Genomic DNA, 21747 nt, shown 5'->3' with positions numbered 1-21747 from the left:
GAAAGTGATATCTAAAAGTCTTAATATATGTATTATTGTAGTAGTTTACCCTCACAATACATTAAGTCTTGATCAAGAACACCTCTCAGAAAGTATTAATTTTGTTGGGAGTGATCCCTTGGTTTTCATCTTCTCATACTTAATGAACATTGGGGCAAAGGGCATTGGAAATGCTACACACGTGTCATTTAAAGGACCCGTGTCATTTCAAGGTGTGTGCACTTTTGTGTGCACAAGCATTAGAAAATGATTCCCATGAAATCCATCACGGGCAGGGAACCAATTATTGTCCACTCACTTGGCCGAACCAGACCACTCACATTAAGCCATCGAGGCCTCTTGACAGCATTTTATGCTCGCTGGGTCTATCATGTTCCTCTTTTAACATCGTTATTAGGTCGATTTCGTATAAAAACTGTTTTGACTGCTCTTTAAATTCTTCACTTTCAAAGGGCGCCGCCATTGTTTGTTTTATTCAGTTGACTGATAAGGATAAGGCAAACGCACTACGCTTAGCACTGAAGACGCATTCCTCCATACTATGGAGTCTTATCGCCAGAAATCATTTGAAGGGGCTCAAATGAGAGCCATGTTGAAGGAGTGAATGCTACAGACTCTGGCCCACCGGGTGCCTTGAAAACCAGGCCCTCACAGCCCCATTTAACTGTACCTTGACTCAAGGTCACCTAATGCTTGTAATAATTCTAAATAGAAGTACTTAAAGCTTTTTGTTTACCAACCATGCTGATTAATAACATCCTTTCATTACCCTGTAGACCTCTGCCTAGACCTCTCACCCATTAAAAGGCATTGTGCCTGATGCCAGAAGCAGCATTGAATACCTCTAGGAGGTCATCAGACAACATTGAATATAAAAGCGGAGCTAGAAGAAGGAAGTGAAAAATAAGAGGAAAATGGATGTCACTCAAGTAAAATTCGGTTTCTTGATGAAATGCAGTTTTATCTGTCCCTATATTTTCGTTTTAATTGACCATAATCATCAAAAATAGTATTGTAAATAAGCAATGCTAAAAGCTGATCAAATGAGATAGAATATCATGGAGCCATCAAACACTTGATGGCTTAGCAGGGTTTGGTTGCCATAAAATAAAGTGCTATCTCTAATGTATCTAAACATAAACTATATACAAATTAATATAGGATTCAATGTTACAAAAATATGCTGTTGTTAGTCGTTGATAGACGTTTTCAGAAGGAATGAAGGGGTAAAAGAAAGATTGTGCTGGGCTCTCTGCCTTATTTAGGTGACAAGGGTTCAAGTCAGCCCAAACACAAGATGAGTTATACGATGCTCTGCCCATGGGGAGCGGCAGCAGCACCAGCACATTTGGAAGGGTAATATGCTGGGTGCAAAACATTTCTACTTTTGCATGATTCTGCAGCCTCGCCTTGTCACTGTCTCTCAAGGGAAAAGGTATGCCTTTCTATGACACATTTTCACAGCTATTCCACACTTGGGCTCCCTCTTGCCTCTTCTATTATGACTGCCAAGATGCATTATCGTTCAGTTAATGAATACTGAACAGCCCTGGGTCATTTGGGTTAGGAAGGTTCAAGATTTGCTGACCGTAATCACCAGTTGCATGATACATTTCCATGAAAAAGGCTGCAGGAAATGAGGGGACTTCATGTTGGATTTTTCAACCAATTCAGATGGGCTGTGTTCAATTTGGCTCACTGTGCCCTCATTCCCTACATAGTGAACACTATATAGTGCACTATTCTGGCAGTAAGTGTAGGGAGAATTCCGACACTAATTATCTGCCAGAAAGCCATCTGCGTGATGTGTATTGGTCGCATAAACAAGCAGACACCTGTGAGGTCATTTACATGAGATCCCGTATATGACAACCATCTCTATTGAATGAATCAGCTGACAATGAAATCGGCTATGTATCATTGGCTACGGTGAGATTATCAGTGTGTATCAGTTGTACATGTATTTGAAGGTGCAATTTGGGTATCATGTATTGCACTATATAGGGAGCCCTGTAAACTAACATTTCGGACAACACTATCGAATGGTGTCTCCCCGATAGGGCACAAGTCAACCAATTTGAACGCAGCCTGTAGCTTAAATAAAGACGGGCTTGGAATCGATACCCTGGGCAAGTCCATAAATAACCGTTCCGCACATTCTCCAGGTCTATCTGAAGTTAAGCTGTACTGGATGACATAATGTGTGTGTAAGAATGGCAATCTGGACCTCACAAAGATATATGACTTGCCTGCTGTGAGAGCACACACACACGAAACACACACGAGCACACATAGTCCGGAGGAGAGATATCTGGAGGCATTATATAACAATTACCATTATTTATTTACAATATATTAAACTGTATGCAAAATTATTACCATAATAGCACATGGTGAATTTGTTCAATGACAATCAACATGAACCAGTTAAAAGCTTGCATAAATCATACATATATATTAAAGTATACGATAGGCAAAGTGATCTTCCTTAATTAAGTGGTTTATTGAGCCATTTTTATTAAGAGGAAGTCAAAAAATCCTCAACCTGACTGCATAGTGTTGAATACAACCCATAAGAGGCAATGACAACCTACTTTTTTCTCAGTTTCAGGAAGCCCTCATGTTAAGATCCATGAACGATGTACAATTTGCTAAAAATATTGTATTTCTACTTCATAAATATTATAAATATGGCCGATGGGTTTGATGTCAAACATGAACAACCATGAAAGTCTTTGTTATCATGTTTGCTTCTCAATGCGTTTACTTTGAAAAATGACATCATTAATCAGCACAAAGACCTCGAAGACACACTTAATGAGTGGAGCGCATTGAAAAGCAACTCAGTGACTGAGGAGCTCATAGTAGTGTTTTTTTATAATGGCAACCTAAATTCAATGCCCATGTTAATTTCCTTTGGAAAGCAATGTAGGTCTGATAGAAAATAAAAAGGCAGATCCTGTGTGACGAGCAGAGCTTAGTTAAAAATGATTCTTGCTAGGACACAGACGAAAATCTGAAAAGGCATTTTGCAGAAGTTACACTCAAGCTTTATGGAAATGCACTTCCTTGAGGGCCATACTCCAAACATATAATCAATCCAAATAAAAACGGGGGGGAAAGTGGTTTGCAGAGTAGTTATTGCCGCATCAGCATAAAAGGAAGAAAGTATTTGCCAGCAAAAGAGGGAAAAAGTAGCAAAAGGTTAGAAAACCAAGCCGATAAAAACTTTTCTTTATCCGTTTTCAGTCTCCTCTGTCAGTTCACTCAAATCTACATACAGCCGGACGAGACCAACTGTCGAGGAGTCTACTTCGATCACGGTGGTGTTTTTTGGTTATATATAGTGTGTGAGTATATATAATTGCAACCTCAAGTTCTTTGGCTCGGTTACAACGATAATGCAAGGCAGCGCAAATAGGGAAGGGCGTGCTGCCTAAGCCAAGCCACTGCCTCCAGACAGTGATCTGGGAACGCAGACTGCACACACTTCACCCAAACCCTTTAAGAACCCAGCAATGCCAGTTCCGCACAGGATTAACAACGTAAGCGACAAGATGCTTTCCGGCAGGAAATTAATATACCTTGGGGAGTTCATCTTGTGTTTGAGTGTGTGTGTGTGTGTGTGTGTGTGACTGCTACGTCTACAGACGCAAACATTTGGCACAAATTGCATGCAAGGAGAATAAAGTGATGGAAAGCGTGACCAGTGTGTGCATCAACGCTCCAATGCATCGGGCCGCCAGGAGGTCCCTGCCACCTACAGGGGGCCGCTGTGTTGGCATCAACAGCGGGGGGAGGACGGGAGCGCACTCCTCTCTTCCTTTTCTTCCTCCTCCGCCTCTTCATCAGATCTGTCAAAGCCGAATCGACGCTGACTCGTTGGGCTGAGAAAGGAAAGAAGACGAGACGACTTATTTTCAGCACTTGATAATGTTGCAGAGACCGGAGATAAGGAGCACCTCCGTAGATTATGGAGTAAGTACATGGATCCGCCTAATCTTAATGTTAAGCATTCCAACAAAACAACCACACTGTGATACACAGTCACGTGCAGTGCCCAGTAAGCAAAGTGGTACTTTAAAAAAAATCGATGAACATACGTACACCTCAGATCTATAGTTTGTATTGGTAATTGGTAAAATAATTGGTATTGGTGAAAGAAAAATAAGATGTTAAGCAAATTGTCTAGTTATCTAATGAAATGATGCCGGCTTGCAAACTACCTGTGGCTTTTAACATTATATAACATTCATCTGCTTTGATATTGCAAAACTGGTGGTTAATGTGTCCATTGTGCACCTTAAATTAAGTCACTAGAAGGTGGGGATCGATGCTTTGGGTCTATTTATGCCTGTAGTTATGGGGCTGCAGGGAAGATGGCTTGACTTAATTGAGGACTGCTCTTATTTTTTTTACAATTTAAGGGTAATAAATCACAGAGGTTAAGGAGGGAATTTGGGGTAGAAAGTCTTTCACGAGATTAATGCGCTTTAATCCCACGGCTAAAAAGTCACAAAATATCTTTCTAGCCCGGGTCTACCTCTTACCGGTGAATAATTCACAGAAATCCTGATATGTCTTTCAGGATTTAGAAGTATATGCGATTTTTTAACTTCAAAGCAGTTTTATGTTAAAGATCCCATGGCATGATTTCTGAGGTTTTCTAACATTAATATGAGGTACCCCTAGCCTACCTATGCTGCCCCAGCAGCTAGAAATTCCATTGGGTGTAAAACGAGCACTAGGCATTCTGATCCGCCTTTGAAAAAACGAAAGCTCAGATGCGCCGTTTTGGACTTTTCCACGTATGTTGTCAGAAGGGGAGATGCCAACTCCCCTTTCTCTGCCTTGTCAGCCCAGAGAATTTAGCCCGCCAATGAGCAACGACCGTGCGAGCGCCACATGTGTGTGTGTGGGTGTGATTACACACACTGTAACGCAAGTGTGGTACACTTCTTTGTTATTTGGATAACCGTTCTGCTGCTGGTGTTATGGCGCATAACACAACGGTTCTATGACGTCTCTGGTATTTCCACAACGAGACTGTAGTTGGGGTTCTCAGCCTTCGTGGAGCCCAGCTGCCTGCTGCCGCGAGGCACCATCACCGCGAAGCACCACCGCCCGGCAGCGGGCAGCGCGCGGTTCAATCTACTTCAGATCGATGTGGAAGTGGAAGAACCAGAGAAGAACCCGACACAGTCGTTTCAGATTCATAATATCGTCTGGAGGCGCACACAGCTTTTGGCTGTGATAATATGTATTATACGATATAAATATCTATGCATAATATGATATTATTTAGATAACGAGCTCCAGGACTCCCGCCGGAGCACCCGGAGTGTTCTAGAATATTTACAGAACGCAGCCAAGGGCTGTGTGCGCCTCGCCATTGCGATACTTCCACTGTAAACAGACCGCATGGTAACGTGGCCGCAAGCTGCTCAGGGCCACACCCCCATCCTCTTCTTTGACCCGCCTCTCTCCTCCTCATTTGCATTAAAGCTACAGACACCGAAACGGCGTGTTTGGGGAACGCTCAATGTGCGACTGGCTCGTAGTGGCTGTAATTCTGCACCACGGCACATTTCGGGAACTTCTTCAAATACTGTGTTAGGGGCCCACTAATATCTATATTAAAGCATCCAAAAAGCATGCCATGGGACCTTTAAAACGTTATATTATAAATAGAAACATTTAAAAACAAAGTGTAAATGCCCAAGTATCAAAGTGACAAATTAAGTGAAGGTCAATGGTTAGAATCACACCATGCTCCGGGGTCATTCTTGGAGTCACAACACAACAAGGCAAACACCTACTGCCTGCCTCATTCACTGTCTGGCCGGTACAAGTACTTCATCATCAGGTTGTCCACTTTCTTCTTCCTTTTTTTGTCATCCTTTTTGTTGGGGGTCTTGTCATTGTCACCATCACCAGGGGATGCTGCCTCTTCCCTTGCCCCGTCGGAGTCCTTCTGTCCAGGCGCTCTCTTAACACTGTTGGCGCTGCGGTAGGAGATGGTGGACGCCCCGGAACTGGAGTCAGACTCTGAGTCTGATTCAGACTTGGATGAAGACGATGATGAGGAGCGACCCTTCTTCTTTGACTTCTTCTTGGACTTCTTGCCCCCCTTCCTCGAGCTGCTCCTGCTGTGCCGGTCGTCGGCGGAGGACTCCGACTCGGAGCTGTGGCCTCTTCTCTTCTTCTTGCTCTTGCTTTTGCTCTTACTGCTGCTTCGGCTGCGAGAGCTCACCCGACTGGAGCCCCTCAGGCAGTCCACGGCTGAGGCCGAGCGTCTGAGGCTGCTGCCGCTCCGGGGATTTTTCTCCGCCATCCGGCTCCTTTTGCCATCCTCCTTCCCCTCTTCGTCCCGGGTCTTTTCCTTCTCAGCCTCGGAATCCTCCAGGCTTGTGCGCTTGAACTGGATGGGCTTGAAGCTCAGCACTTCGTTGATGGCCTTCTCCAGGTCGGGGTCCAGGTAGTTGCGGTGGCTGACGGGCTTGACGTCACACATTTCCAGTGTGTCGTCATCGTCGCCCAGTGACGATCTGGCTTGTGGAGGCATGGAGACGCTGCGCCCTGTCGAGGACTGGGGACTGTGCGACGACCTTTCGGTGAAGGCCACGCTGCGCCTGTCGTCAAGGTCAAACTCACTCAGGCGGCAGCTACGCGCCACCGAGATGCGTGAGTCGGCGCGGCTCATGCCCCCTGGGCTGCGGCCGCCGGAGCGTCGGGTCAAACCAGGGCTGCCGGGACTGCGCCTTCCATACGACGGCTCCCCGAGGTTACCGTCACCGACTTGGGACAAGCCTCGACGCTGTCCCAGAGAGCTGCCCAGTTGTGAGCCGATGGTGGACTTGGTGTCGTCATCTGGACTATACTCCCGGACTGAATAAGCATGACTGTGTATGGTTGATTCCATGTCAAAGTCTGCCAGACGGCTGTCCATTCCCTTCCTTGCTGAATAGGCCTTGGAGAAGACTGATTCTCTGTCATCCATATCATCCCCAGCAAGGGGTTTTCTCCATGAGGGGATTGAAGAGCCATCAGCATGATCTGCTGTTCTAGGTTTGGATTTGGTGAACGAGGTCAGGGGCTTCTGTGAGCCACCGTTCTCCTTGAGAGTGCTTAAGAGGGAGTTGTCGTCACCCTTCCCAACAATGGAATCTTTAAGTTGGGGGCGCTTTCTGTAGCTCAGAGAGCTCATTACTGACATGGGTCGGTTTGAATCTACCTCATTGACCTCTTTATTGGCCTCTTTCCATTCCTTAGCTTCCTTTGCATCTAAGTTCACAGCAAATCTAAAGACAAAAAAGGGGTGTAGGCAGAAAGGGTTCCAGGGAAAGTGAAAGAAATATGGAAGTGGTTAATGGGAAGGAAATGAAAGGAGAGAAATAGACAGATTGAAGAAAGCTGAAGAGTGAAACAAATGAATGGTATGGTAATAAAAAAAAAAATTATATAAAATATCAGTATTGCCAGCTCATCATTGGTACAAAGTGCAGCAATGAAACAGACTTTCTCTGACAGAATATAGGACGTTGGCTTGCAGTAAACCAATAATTTGTTCAGCACAATGTAGCACAAAAGGCAAATACTTAACCTACAAAGGGAAGCATTAATAGACGCAGTCTATGGGGAACGTAGTAGGTACGATTAAAAACTATCCAAACTTTTCAAAAGTAGGAGATGGCTTACCAAAAGGAGAGGAGTTATATATCCTAGTAAAGAGACAAATCTAGGGCAATCGAAAGCCGTCAGCTGGCAGACACCTCCATTAATCTCAGGGAGAGGCTCAGGTAGACTGTGCCAGCTGGCCACTGGGCATGTCGATAAATCTACCACCGGGGTAACCTTTCTTTTAAGGCCGCCTGCTATCAAGAAGGCACCAATAAAGAAAGAGATATGGAATGCGTTTGAGTAATTATTGAAAATCAGAGTTCGCTCTTCCATTGCTTTGGTTTCTCTTGAACATGTAAACTCAAGGGCAAAACGCCATAAGCAGACAGACAGCGACTGATTGAATGATATAGTAAAGCGAGCAAACACAATTTACATTATACTGACCTGGAACTTTTAAGGCTGCCATCATCAGAGAGGTTCTTGCTGTACCCCTTGCTTTTGGAGAGCCAGGATTTCACTCCATCCACACGGTTCTCAGCCTCAGAGTCTGTTTCTGATTCACCCTCGCTAGAATGGAGGAGAGGGGGAACAAAAACATAGGTAAGACAAAGGAAAGTAAAATGTGATACGATATTATGGGGGAAAAGAGTTGAGAGGGGTAATTAGAAAATGGGTAATAGTCGACAAAGGGAAGCAGTGATTCTCGGCTGCCTATGCTGAAGCAAAGTGTGAAAATGTTATATATTTTGTAGCTTGAATTCTAGATGTTAGTGCTACCCTGGAGGGGAGCAAACAACACTTATCTATGACAGCAATGTGCGCCGACACACTCACAAAGATGAACCCTGGAAATCACATGCACACAAAAGCCTATATCTGAAACACACAAACACTGTTACCAAAGCAACCACACAGCATTTCTCTGAGCATAACAGAGAAGTTATTGTGCACTAAAATGCACTCAAAAAAACCTAACAATTTCACTTGGGAAAAATAATCACCAAAAAATAAAAGACCCAGCTTTAATAAACCATTTTAGCCTTGGGTTACGAATAATAATTGAGCAGTCATTAAATAGATGGATCCTCGCTCTTGCATACTTCACAACACATGCACGCATAAACAGCCTCCGTGTTTGACAGATTGATTTGGTACACAGCTGGACACAGCAGGGTTTTCTTTCTCTCTAAATTATCATTATGCATCGACGAACTACTGAGAGGGCGCCGTCATGGAATTTGACACGGATGGAGAGCTCAACGCTCATTAAGTGCCGTCAATGCCCAACACCCACACAGCGTTACAGAATGACATTCTATCAGCCTAATCGTTTCAGAGAGACATCATGGGGGTGCTTCAGAACCAGGACATCTGTAACTGAGTACCCCACTGTGGAATTGGAGGAAAATTCATTTTAACTGTAACTGCATCCACGGAAAATCACATTACCTCTCCCTTTTCACTACCTTTTGCTTCGAGAAAAAGTTAGGGCTCGAGTAGACACAATAACATATCACTCATAAGCGTGTGGTTGGTTTTGCAGGCCATGTTTGGGCTATTACCGTCGGTGCGTGAATACACCTACGTGTTCTGGTGAAGCGACAACAAAGGCTAAAAGTCTTTGAAGTCTTCAAAGGTTTGAAGAGGAGATGCAGAAAACCCCTGGTAGAACGACCCACCTTCCTTACCCTCCTGGGCGGAGCCAGGCTTCACAATCAGGTGAAAGACGTAACCCATTTGTAATTGGTCGACAAGGCATTTGTATTCAAAGACCTGGCACGGATATAAGAAGAAGCAAAATCCATATGCTTGTAAATTTACTTGAACTCTTTAGAGTTCAAGTGTTAGTCGCGTTGGATCCCAGATCCTCTTCACAGCATTCTGATCACGGCTTCTCCCAGGTCTGCAGCCAAGACAACAACGGCGGGCACATTGTAATCGAGTGCTTCACACATGGTGTCAACCACAATTTATGTCCTTGACCACCATACTATTAGTTAAGCTTCGCTGAAAGCCTGGGGGGGAGCAAACAAACAGAGTGCAGAGGAGACATTAATTGTCGGTGACAATCCGCCGCCACTGGTTGTACATCTCTGTTACACACTATTACATTCATCATTAGCTCCTATGTATCCCCTTCTGCCTCACTCTGTGTCCTCGTCTTAGAGACCCTTGTGGTGCAGGACGCCTCACACGCAGCCAGTCGAGCCCCTGTAGGTCTCTTGTAACACACTGAGGCAAATGTAGGCGTTCTGATTAACAATTAACTATTCGGAATCCTTTTGTCAGACTGGGAGTCAGACCGGGAAAGTATGATTATTCATGTTTTTTTTTGCAATTTGCAAATTTTCTTACATGCCTTCCTGACACCAAACACTATAAAAACAATGACAAACACACAAACACCTGGGAGGACCAGGAGTGGTTAGCGGTGGGATCGCCTGCAATTTTTTGATGGGCAGGATGGATTTTTAAGACATGGGAGCACAATGCATTATTCAACCAGGAGCAAGTAAATGATAGATGAGGGACATGTCTCCCTTTTCTAGATCAGGATGGCAGCGGACCCCAGGCACGATGTCATCCCCCGGGTGAGCAGGGGGCCGCCGGCTGCAGAATGTTGTTTGAACAAGGCAGGGCAGAGTCCCAACAGCCCTGCCTCAGATTGAGGAAATCTCAGAGCAGGGTTCGAAAACTCTCCAAGGAAGCCGAAACCAGACCGGATGTTATTTTAGCAACTGACCCCGATGTTCCTGACACAAGGCAACAGAAACTATGCAATATGTACTTATTATTCCCCTGACGGCCTTGTTTGAGGGTTATCCAAACAGATAACACTGAGAGGGTTTGTCTCATGCTTTGGGCAGGGAAAAACAGAGCGGTGAGTGTTGAAGCATGCAGCTTGAGCCAGCGTGCGGTGGAGGGTTAACTCTTCTGGATCAATTTGGGAACTGCTGCTGCACGTTGGATGATGCAGTATTTTTGTGCCGCAACAGATAGATTTTTTTGATAGTTTAAATCCACAAATTTGGATAATTTTCCAATCGAGATACTTGAGTTAACTACTTTCGTTTTACACTATTGTAAATGTTCTCTGAAACGGCAGTATACTACATCATCCCGAGCAGGTAAATATTGCAAGCCTACAAACTAACACAAGCCTCAGTTCCTCACGTTCGGTTCTTTCTTTTCTGATATTTTGTCACCATGTCTTGCAAACTGGTAATGGTGGAGCGACAAATGATGAAAGGAATGAAAAGCATGTTAAAATCAACAATTCAATTTCACAAGAACCAAAAATAAACATGAATGATGAGAAAGGATGAAAAAATCAAACCCTGTGACAAACAATATTTTCAATAGTAAGAAATATTAACTGACGCTGACAATGGACAAGACAGCAATTTTCTAACAACCATCATGCCTGGCTTTTAAAAAAATCGGACTCATGGAACATTCTATTGCACTCACTGACATGATGTATTCTAAGGACACTGGTACAAGGAAAGGTGACAAAGTTAAGTCAACTCAACATATGTTAGGAAAACATCCTTCGGATTCAGGCGCCCTCATTAAAGGGTTTACTCTTTTTGTGTGGTATTTCAGACAAAGGAACATTCAATGTTTTTTTCTCTTGCCTAAGGTATTTTCTTTGACTTTATTTGCTGATTGCTATAATAAACTGCATGTATATTTTTGTCACTATCCTCAGTACCTCTGATAAAGGAAATAAGGTTATTTTTCATTTACCCTTGGTCAATCGAGAAGCACTGTACTTTTTTTTTTACAATCAGCCAAGCGTAAAAGACTATAGCGAGCTAATCATTCTCATCTGCTTACTTGGATTTCAGCTTGCTCGGTCTAATGCTACGTCAGTCCAATTGTACACAGGGCTCATTGAGCAAAAATATTGTATGATGCCTCTCGTATATGTATCTCTCTGTCGTATCACATTCCTTAATCCAAGATTGTGGGGTTCAGCACGTGTACCTGTTGATGAGGTCTTCATTGTCATCACTCTCCATCTCATCCTCGATGGCTGCTTGAAGGTCCCCGATTCTCTTGAAGGCCAGCTTGAGATCAGCCTGCAGGCTCTGGTTGGCAGCCTCAAGGCTCTCAATGTCCATTTCCTGCCATCAAGAGGGAACATTGTCAGAGAGGAATGAGAAGTCATTACGTAGCTGTCATTTTTGCTGTTGAACGTTAATTATACAGATCCACATCCATTCATGAGATAACCGGCATCAATAAAGAGACTGTAGAAGTGTTTGACTGCATTTCAGTGTAGAAAACAAATGCTGTACCATTCCATTTGGCAGAGCAGTGACGATGCACGACGAGTCCCAACAGAGCTACATCTTCCCCAGTGCGAGTTGTATGATATGGCAGCGGCTGTTGACACCGCTTGCATTTTACATGTTTTAGATCGTCTTTGATGATTTCAAAGTGCAGGCAAACAAAAGTTTTCCTGACATTGTGTATCCTTCTAGGATAACTGTCGATATGTCTAAAATGAGGATAGTGCCACTGTCATCACACTAACAGGAGACCCCCTATCACATTGTATAAATAATAGGCTTTTCCTTCTAGAACCCGAGCAATGCTGTGATGTCACTCACTTAGCACTCGCTTTGAAACACACAATGTTTCAATGACGACTGACTATTAAAGATAACGCCAACTAAATGGCTTTCAACCAAAGACTTGAATCGTCCCAGACTCCATGCCACCCCTAGAATGGGCTTGCATTATCTATGATTCCGTTTCTGTATGTCTTTACGTAGTAAAATAATGAAAACCAAATAAACACAACAAAAGGTCCACATCTGTGTCTGTATCAGCAGTAAGAACGCGCCCCTGGTGCATCCCTGGCTAGAATAACATGCATACTGTCGTCCCTACCAGCTCGTGTTTCTTCCGACTGGCCTCGGCCTCCTTCTTGGCCAGCTCGCCCATCTCCTCCTTGACGTCCCGGATCTGCCTCTGCAGCCTCTTGTTCTGCTCCTTCTCCCGGTTCTCCGTGGTGCTGCAGTGGTCTCGCTCCTCCATCAGCTTCTCCAGGTTCTCTTTGAGGCGGGCCACCAGACTCTGGAGAGCCACAAGAAGGGTACAGGACTCAATGCATAGGGGCCACAAAACACATGGCATATATATTACATACATTTGGTACAATGTAAACATTAAAAAAAAATAACATTGTAAAACTCTCTTTGTTGATCTGAGCATTTTTTTGCTCCTGCTCATTCTCCGAAAGAGGAATATTGAGAACCATAAAATAAACTTTGCCTGCTAGCTCCCACATTAGCGGCTGTCCTGGCCTATATTTTACATAGTAAGTGGCTGTCCGACCCCTTGCGGCTATATTGATTGAGATTTAAAAGCTTCAACTTAAGTCCTAGCCGTTGCTTTTTGCCGTGGTAAAGAACCAATACCAATTGAGTTTAACCAATTAGCAGCAGTTCTTAAAGTAAATAAATAATAATGTGGTCAGCTAAAGAGTATTCTTTGTCTCAACTCTGCTGTTGGAACAAATGGTTCACACCGCTTCCCAGTGCCAACACAGCCCCAGTCTGCTGTTAGCTCCTACCTCCAGGCGTTTGACCTGAGTCTTCTCAAACTCCAGCTTGGTCTCCAGCTCCCGGACCTTGGCCTCCTGGCGGCCCACCTGGGACCTCTCCACCGTGGACTGCTCCTTGAACTCCAGCTGACTCTGCAGAGCTTGCATCTGTGGAAGGTGCCCCACACACACACACACACACACACACACACACACACACACACACACACACACACACACACACACACACACACACACACACACACACACACACACACACACACACACGCACACACGATTGAGCTTGCCGTGGTAAAATGCTATTTCGCCCCTTTGGAAAACTGAGGCTTCTGGAAGCAATCAACATCTTAAAAATACATAACATTAAATAATAAATAAAGAGTGCAGGGCTGAAGACTTTCTGTTTTTTGCTGTGCGTGATATGTTCACTCAGGGGCGAGGCAATTGATTATGGTCCATATTCTCCATCCATCCTCCATGTATAAGAACTAGCTTGACACTGTTCTGTCCAGACTCCAGCATGGATTCATGGTAGGACTTTGCTTCAGAAGCAGCAGCCCTTCATTACTGGACCTCTTCATATCCATAATTTACAGCCTTCAAACATGCTACAGAATACATTTAATTCTTCTAAAAGTACTATTTTTCAAAGCGATTTCAAAGCTTTGAGAAAGGTTCAGCTTTTTAACTGCCAATAAAATAGGGGATGTACAAATGAGTAAGAAGAAAATAAGGATGACAACAACTATAATCTAACTAGCTGATTAACTAACTATTGAAATTCAGTTTATCCATTCTCATTCACAATGGAAATACAGGGATGTGTTTAAGAGCTTATACTGTATTTTAAATACATGTAGGTGTTTAAGAGCATATACTGTATTTTAAATAAAGCTTGATTTGTGAATAGTGTTTACCAAAAAGGAATGAGAATTACCACATTACCTCTCCCTTTTCACTACCTTTTGCTTCGAGAAAAAGTTAGGGTGAAAAAGTTAGGGTGCTAGTCTGTGTGCGTATCAGGTGGGGTGAGGTGGTTCAACAGAAGCCTCTCCACACGCTCCCTGCCACTGCAGATAATTCGTTTTTAAGAATGAGACAAAGCGATTGAAGGTACAGCTATGCATGGCAAAGCTTAAAGATAGCTCAAGATATATAGGCCTGATAGCTCCCTTGGTGGCCGTGCTTCATTTAAGTCTTAGAGCTTTTGATTGGGGAGCCTGTGGGGTTGGGCTTACCAGAGAAACAAATGAAATGACAGGTATACCTCTACAGCTGGCTGCAGATATCTCCATAAGCCAACAAAATCTTAAAATTGAAGCAATTAAATATTATAAAAAAAAGTATATATGCGACATTCAAAAAATGCAGGGATCTGGTGATAATCTATTGAGGCTAACACAGTTGCTATACAGAGGAAGACAGAAGCTGTCCCAGTTCTACTTCAAGGGTAGCGAGACACAGAACTAATAGCAGCCAGAGTACAGGAGTGGACAGCCCTGCCAGACATTAGGCTGCTGGCTAGCAGGAGGCCGCGTTATTCTATTCATCATCGTAATGGCAGCAGCAGAACTAAGGGGGCATTGAAACTGTCAGCAGAGCCATACAAAGTCAAAGGTAATAATATGGACTCTCTAGGGTGCTAATAGTTTGATGGATGGTCGTAGTAAAAGCCAAGATACAACCCTCTTAATCTGAAACTATTGTGCCATACGTTACGCTATCATATCTATCTACTGCTATTTGTCACCGCTCAATGACGGCATCAGTCAGCAATCTGAATGGAAACAGCCCCATCCACAATGCGCTCTGATTGTCCTACTAGTGGGCTAGCATACCTTCTCCTGGACCTCCTGCTTCTCCTTGAGGGCCTCCTCCAGCTGGGCCTGCAGGTCGCTGATCTGGCCCAGGTTCTGAGCAGCCTGGATCACACAGAAACAGAAAGGGGTCAGTGGGCTGTTGACACAGTCTATAACTTCCACTCAGGATAGCGAGGGCTATTTAATGGTTATTTACCATATTCTGGAAAAAAGTGTTCGCACCAGTTTGATCGCACAAACTTCCAAACACTCACACGAGTGTAGGAGGAGGGGCTTAACCTCGTACCATATGGATATTTGGAAACGCTACGAATATTCAAAGCTTGAAATTATGTATTTGGTCAAGCCCTAGTTTCCATGCCCAGAGAAACATGTGAATAAGTGGTATTCCAACACAGACAGAGACACGTGACACAGGGAATTACTGAGGCAACACAGGAGTTGGTTAAAGAGCAATGAATCTCATTTCAATGTAACCCGTGAGAATATTTTGAAAAGAGTGCTTTTTCCCCACCAGATGAAACTCTCTGCGCCCTCAGCAAACCCCAGCTGGAGTGGATCTGGCTCACTTTGCAGAAAGGACGGATGCATTCAAAGCTGCTAGCGCCAGATCACTCATCCTCCCATCAAGGGCGTTTGTAAAAATCCCTTATGCTGTTCTAATTTTAACAGCTCATCAGTTCGCATGAAAATATATTAATTCTTATGTGTGGACCTACACAGTACATGCAGAAATAGTAGACGGACTAAACACTAAAAGGAAACCCATTTTTGGCTCCTTGCCACAGCATGGCACATGCCGCTTCACTGAAATGTTTCTTGCCGTGTGAATGTGTATTTGTGCATCCCAATAGATCCATTTGCATTGAATTAATTTAACCTAGGGACCTTATGCAAGTTTGGAACGAACCCCTTTGTCTGTGTGGCACTTTAGGATTGTCTTTATTTGCTTAAAGACTGAACTGCAAACAGTTTGCAAACCACCGTTTTAAATGACTGTAAATGACTGAAATACTGTTATTCCATTCCTATTCTCAAAGGTTTTGAGCTTCAGCTCTTAAGATAGATCAAAGTCTGATGTCCCAAAAAATCCATTCTGCAGGATCGGGGCATTTCACTTTCTTTGACTTCATATTTATTTTTCGAGCAATAATGCGGCTGATCTGTAAGTGTGTAATTTGTTTACAGTAAACACAAACTATCAATAGAATACTTGTCCCAGTGGGAAGCTAAAACATCTAATTAAGAAAAGCCTCCCTCTGGAGGCTTCATCCAATTGTGCAAATAAGTATTTGAATATCTCTGTCAGGAAACAGGGACCAAGGTGGGTCTCCGCCCTTCTCATCTTTTGGTTTAGGTCCAAGGCTCTATGCCGTCTCTCGCAAGAAGTTCTACTTTGATAGAGGAGGACTGCTGGATCCGAGATTAATGAAACCCAAACTCAAACAACCTCTGTTTAGTAGGTACGGTAAGGTTTGCAATTGCAAAGAAATGTTCACTTCATCAAATTGCAGTCCCAAGGAGGGGTGGCAGATTTGCACATGATTCGAATGAACAAGATGAAAGTAACTATTGTGAGGGGGCGAACAGAGCTGAAGTGACGTGAGAAAGGGTGTGATGAAGACCTGAGACACAGCAGACTTGTGCTTCTTCACAAGCTCGTTCAGGTCCTCCTGGTCTTCCTCTATGCGGGACTGTAAATCATTCTTCTCCCTTTGCAGACGGCTGAACTGCTCCTCCAGCTAAAAGAGACAAGAGAGAAGTGAAAAACACATGAATAATACATATGGCAATATCTAGAAAGCCTTGTAGGATCCAAAAGTAGTTCAAATGTTTTTAATTGGTATAAATATTTGTGGTATTCTGTGGCATAAGAAAATTGGGATGCCGAAAAAAACAAAACACATTTACTTTACTTTGCCTATAATTTATTACACCTTCTGTAATTTGTGTGTTTTTGTTTGATATACTGTCATTTGTTAACTTATTCTAAAGCGAGAAATCTGTGTGTGCGTCCTCAACATATACCTAGAACGGTTAAACTGATCTACTACACCCATCTGTAGTAGATTGTGTGTGTATTGCTTGGGACCCGAGGATGTGCAATGTTGACATATTTGGACAAATGACACATTAAATATGATCAACTTTAAACAAAAAGATAATCATCAGGGGGAGAGGCTTCAGGGATCATCGGACAGACTCAAGCATTTCTTTAAATACATAAGAAACAGTCTTACACAAGCCACAGTTCACTTCTTCAACGTCAGGATGGGAAGTCTTTCTCATAGATAACTGTCTTCCATTATAACTAATAGCTCGGTGATCACCTGCAACAGGGGTACATTTTGTGAAACTGTGAGGTAATCTTTTTTTTTTTACTATCGACGCAAACCTTTGCACATTACCTAAGGGGGATGTCCAAGATGGGTCCACTAAGTTAGAGGTCCCTGGAGTTCTCTGAAGTGGATTGGTGATGGTTTGAATAATTGTGGCTCAAAAAATAAAACCTTAATTAAGGTCGAGCAAGATTAAGCAGCATGTGTACCAAATCTTTGGTCATTTGGGATTCTGGTTTTTAACGATTGTTTAAGTTTCAAAGTACTACAAAAAAAATCGATATAGATGGACCTTATTGGTCCTTCAGCATGTCAAGATTATTCCAGAATACCAAGTTCAGAATCGTTTGGCAAACAGGGCGGGGGGTGTGCAAATTTAGGTTTGACTGCTCCTAATAGAATAGCGCACTGCACTGCTATATGCAAAATATTTGGGCATTTGTTTGGTGTTGATACCTCCAAAACTGTAGGGGCCCTATCTTGCGCCCAGTGCAATTTACTTTCTACGGCGACGCATGCATCGTTGATAGTTTGCATCCGGCGCAAAGCTGATTTTTCCCCGCAGCAAACTCGCGCCACGACACTTTCGTCGGCGAAAAGCAGAGGCGTGTTCTGGCGCAAATAATACATGGGGCTGTTTTACTAATCGATTTGCAATAGCGCCACTGACCGGCGAAGACCTGGTCTAAATGCCAGCGGATAGCGCAGTCGGTGTTGCTATTTTGACGTGCCTCGGCAAGTCGGAACAATTAGCCTGATTTCAAAATATTATGATGTCAAAGATTGTTCATACGTGTGAAACTTAATAGAAATAGCATGTGGATTGTGGAATTTTTTTTTTTCATAGGGGCTGCATGAATGAACACTGTAGTAGGCTATGACATGTGTTAAATAATAATATTAACAATAGTAAACTCGAGCAAAGTATATCCCAGCCTACCAAAACTAAATGATAACGTTGATTAAATTATTTGGGAAAGAACAGCTGATACAGTGGTAATAAGTTGTACTTTAAAATCAAACACCATACAGCAAACACATATTTCCTTGACACAGACATCGTGTACAAGCCCATCACTTTCGGATTGAGTATTTGAACATGAGAAAACATAGTTTTTACCGCGAGTGAGTGTTTAAAGGAATGAATTAATGCAGGTGATGCTCTGCACGCGTGTGTCTGTTTAAACACGCAAACTAAACACGTAGAAGGATGCATAATACAGTCCATGGCAATGTATATTAATGGGGGGACGCATGCATATTATGAACACAAGTCGATAAAGATAATGTATACAATACTGGTAACAAATGATGTTTGTTAATGTATTGCCGCATATCATTAAATAGACCCAAAGTTGCGGCCACAGGACCGCATATCATATATGTGTTAAGTTCTCTTTGCAGAAATGTACATGACTCAGTGTTTCTGAAGTTGTAGAAGAAAAACGCTATTCCATATGTGAATTAGGCCATATTATTTGGCCATAAACTGAGCCATTTGAAGTTTGAAATGAATGTGGTCATGCATCCGTCTCAGCGGAGACTGTAAACGCACTGTCAAAATATAAACTCAATCAAATCAAAATCCAATGCGCTCATGGCTCTTAATGGGGATGGGTCCACTCCAAGCAGCCTAGGAGTGGATAACAAAAGCGCACAGCCTTGCTTTGCCACCAGACTTTTAGGAAAAATGATAACAATAGTGTGGCTTGCTTTGAAACCGCACACATTTCCACTGTTTTCCTCTGGCCTTCACCCGTTAAGAATTTTGTATAAAGAGGGAGAAGGCACTCTATACTCATTTGGAGACTGCAAAGCCTGCAAAGCCTGGAGACTGCAAAGCCAAAGCCATGCACATTTCATGTGCATGGCTGTTTACCATTTGTATATGAGGTGGTCAACAAAAGGTCACGATGCAAATCTAGTAAACCAATGTTGGGATCCACTGCACTACACAATTCCACCGCAGAGTTTTGCGTCCCAGAATAATATTTGTTTGTATTAGAGCTGTCAAGCGATTAAAATATTTAATCGTGATTAATCGCATTAATGTCATAGTTAACTCACGATTAATCGCAAATTCTTTTTCTATGCTAAATATCCCTTGATTTTTTTGTCCCATAATTCTTCTCATTTTAATTCTCTTATCAACATGGTGAAGTGCATCGGCTTGTCTTGTGCAAATGATTTTTTATTGATAACAACATTGGCATATACTGATCAAAACAGGACGATACAAAAAAAGAGCCTATAGTGCAATTAAACGACTGCTTTGAACAAATGTCATTTGAACATAGCAGTCAGGCTACTGCTTCTTTGTTTTGAGCCAAAGAAAAAAAGTTTTTTTATTTTTTTTGTAAATAAAATATTTGCGTTAATCGCGCAATCATTTTTTTAACGCCGTTAAAATTGGTTTGCGTTAACGCCGTTAATAACGCGTTTAACTGACAGCTCTAGTTTGTATACATTTGGTTGTATGGTCGGAGATGGGCAACAAGACCCGATAATGCATCCCCATCTTCCCCATCCAGTATGGATCCATACTCATGTTTAGATTTACTTTATAGCGCTTGTTCTGTAAGCGGTACACAGAGGCGTTTTTGTCACACTAGCTAATGAGAATTCAACATCAGCATGTCATTTGTGTCAGTACTGCGTCTTGCTAATACCGATAACATGTCTAGAAAGGGCCACCATGGACTGTTTGGATTCAGAGTGTGGCGGAGCAGCTTGTCAATATGTAAACAATATCACCAGGGCCTGCTTGATGCGTAAGCTGTACTTACAACAATTGTGTCCAGTTGAGGATTCCCCATGTTTATAATGGCAAGTATAAGTAGCTAGCCCTTGCTACCTTGTTACCTAGCGTTAAAGTCTGTGTACTCTTGGCATGTACCACAGACATTTGACTGTAAATGTGCGATGGACAAAATAATTTTGGGCATAAAATATAATAATAAATAAATAAAATTACATTATTATGATACCTCTTTAACATATATTACACCTTCTTTATAATAATACATGTAAACTATGGTGAAATGGAACCCTTTGTTAAAATCTCACAAAAAATGACTACACATTTAGGTGAGGAAGTGCAATACATAATACCCACCTACAAACGCTGTACCACCAAAATAAGAAAATCAGAACGATAATATAAAGCCCAAGGCTTTACATTAGGCTAACCTAACCCCTGTTAGACAACACACTGTAACCCCCAACACAAACACTGTAACAACACACTGTAATCAGCTTCACTCATTTGGAAGTTCAGTGTGTTTAGTTAGGCATCTCCTGAGAGGGAGCCGTCTTTGTAATGCTTGCTCTAATCATGTGCTCTGCTAATCATCAGACCCGTAAGGGTCCTTTAAGGTCCACGCTATAATCACACTTTCCTATTAGCATCTAAACCCTGCCAGCTAATGCCTTGTAGCAGCCATTCACCGGTGGATGAACTGTTAATCCTATTTCAGTAATGATGGCGCAAATGAGGATGTGAGAGAGAAAGATAGAGATATAAGGCGAGAGATGGATTGAAGTTTCAAAACGATGGTGTAGTTGTTCAGTCACAAATAATGACTGACGGATCCGTAAAACCATTAGTACATTGGCAAACAGTGATCAAAAGTGAGAACGGGTTATGGTAATAACAACCCAACATTTTTCTTGATGAGATTCAAATCAAGTGAGTGTTAAAAAGGGTTAGTATCATGTGAAACAAACCTCCTCCTCAGGAAAGAGATTATGGTAGTTTTAAATATATTAATAGCTGATCTAATTGATAAAAAATATATTGTTGGGAGCTTTGTATTGTGTTCACTGACAAAACAATGTATAATCCAGGAACTATGAATGCCCCACAAACACAAGCATGCACAGTTGCACACACACCATCCTTGCATATTAAATATGCTTGCAATTACACACTTGGAAGTGTGTCACTTAAAATCCAACTAGGTAGTATAATAGCAGTTGTATGAAGAGGTACCTAATTAAGCCAACGAATGCTGTAACAGTATCTGAAAAGTTTTTATTCCTGGTTCATTCCAGGACTAAGAATTAATCATAGTAAAATATACTTTGAGTAACTATTTATGTTTGAGTTAAAAAGTCAGACAGAAAAACGCTGCACCCATCTGTATTCCAATTGCTTATTTTTGACAATCAAGTGCATAACACAATATTCATTATATTCAGCAATCAAATAAAGTGATGCCAAAAAATAATGCCAGAAGCAAATGAGCACCATAATAGCCAAGAACATGTGCATAAGAAAGAGTAGGCCAGGAAAGACACAACAAACGAGGAACATGTATTTCTAACAGGATAGGGTGGATGAATCAATTTGATATGTAATGGAGGGTTTGGAGATGCCCTCTGACCA

General features: G+C 42.5%; 1 protein-coding gene and 1 long non-coding RNA gene across 11 annotated transcripts in view; one reads left to right on the top strand and one right to left on the bottom strand.

The window, feature by feature from the left end:
• Positions 1-2320: 2320 nt before the first annotated feature.
• myo18ab (myosin XVIIIA b) overlaps positions 2321-21747 on the bottom strand; it is a 66738-nt gene continuing 47311 nt past the window's right edge. For 7 of the 10 annotated variants that reach the window (XM_060075601.1, XM_060075603.1, XM_060075602.1 and 4 more), the window contains 8 exons: positions 16647-16763; positions 15040-15123; positions 13211-13348; positions 12526-12711; positions 11614-11753; positions 10798-10842; positions 8068-8190; positions 5822-7301 (listed from right to left, as the gene is read on the bottom strand). In XM_060075601.1, coding sequence (XP_059931584.1) covers positions 5828-7301; positions 8068-8190; positions 10798-10842; positions 11614-11753; positions 12526-12711; positions 13211-13348; positions 15040-15123; positions 16647-16763 — 2307 coding nt within the window. In that variant the 3' untranslated portion in view covers positions 5822-5827. Of the gene's footprint in view, positions 3888-5821; positions 7302-8067; positions 8191-10797; positions 10843-11613; positions 11754-12525; positions 12712-13210; positions 13349-15039; positions 15124-16646; positions 16764-21747 lie in introns of those variants that run through there. The other 3 variants (XM_060075604.1, XM_060075605.1, XM_060075599.1) reach the window with 3 other exon arrangements.
• LOC132474745 (uncharacterized) lies at positions 8189-11046 on the top strand. Its single transcript, XR_009529716.1, has 2 exons — positions 8189-9342; positions 10173-11046. It is a non-coding gene; the product is annotated as an uncharacterized LOC132474745 (long non-coding RNA).

This window comes from Gadus macrocephalus, chromosome 16 (assembly GCF_031168955.1).
Source record: "Gadus macrocephalus chromosome 16, ASM3116895v1".
NCBI classification, from domain to species: Eukaryota; Metazoa; Chordata; class Actinopteri; order Gadiformes; family Gadidae; genus Gadus; species Gadus macrocephalus.
The sequence above is the reverse complement of the archived record's forward strand: the minus strand, read 5'-3'. Positions and strand labels throughout refer to the sequence as shown.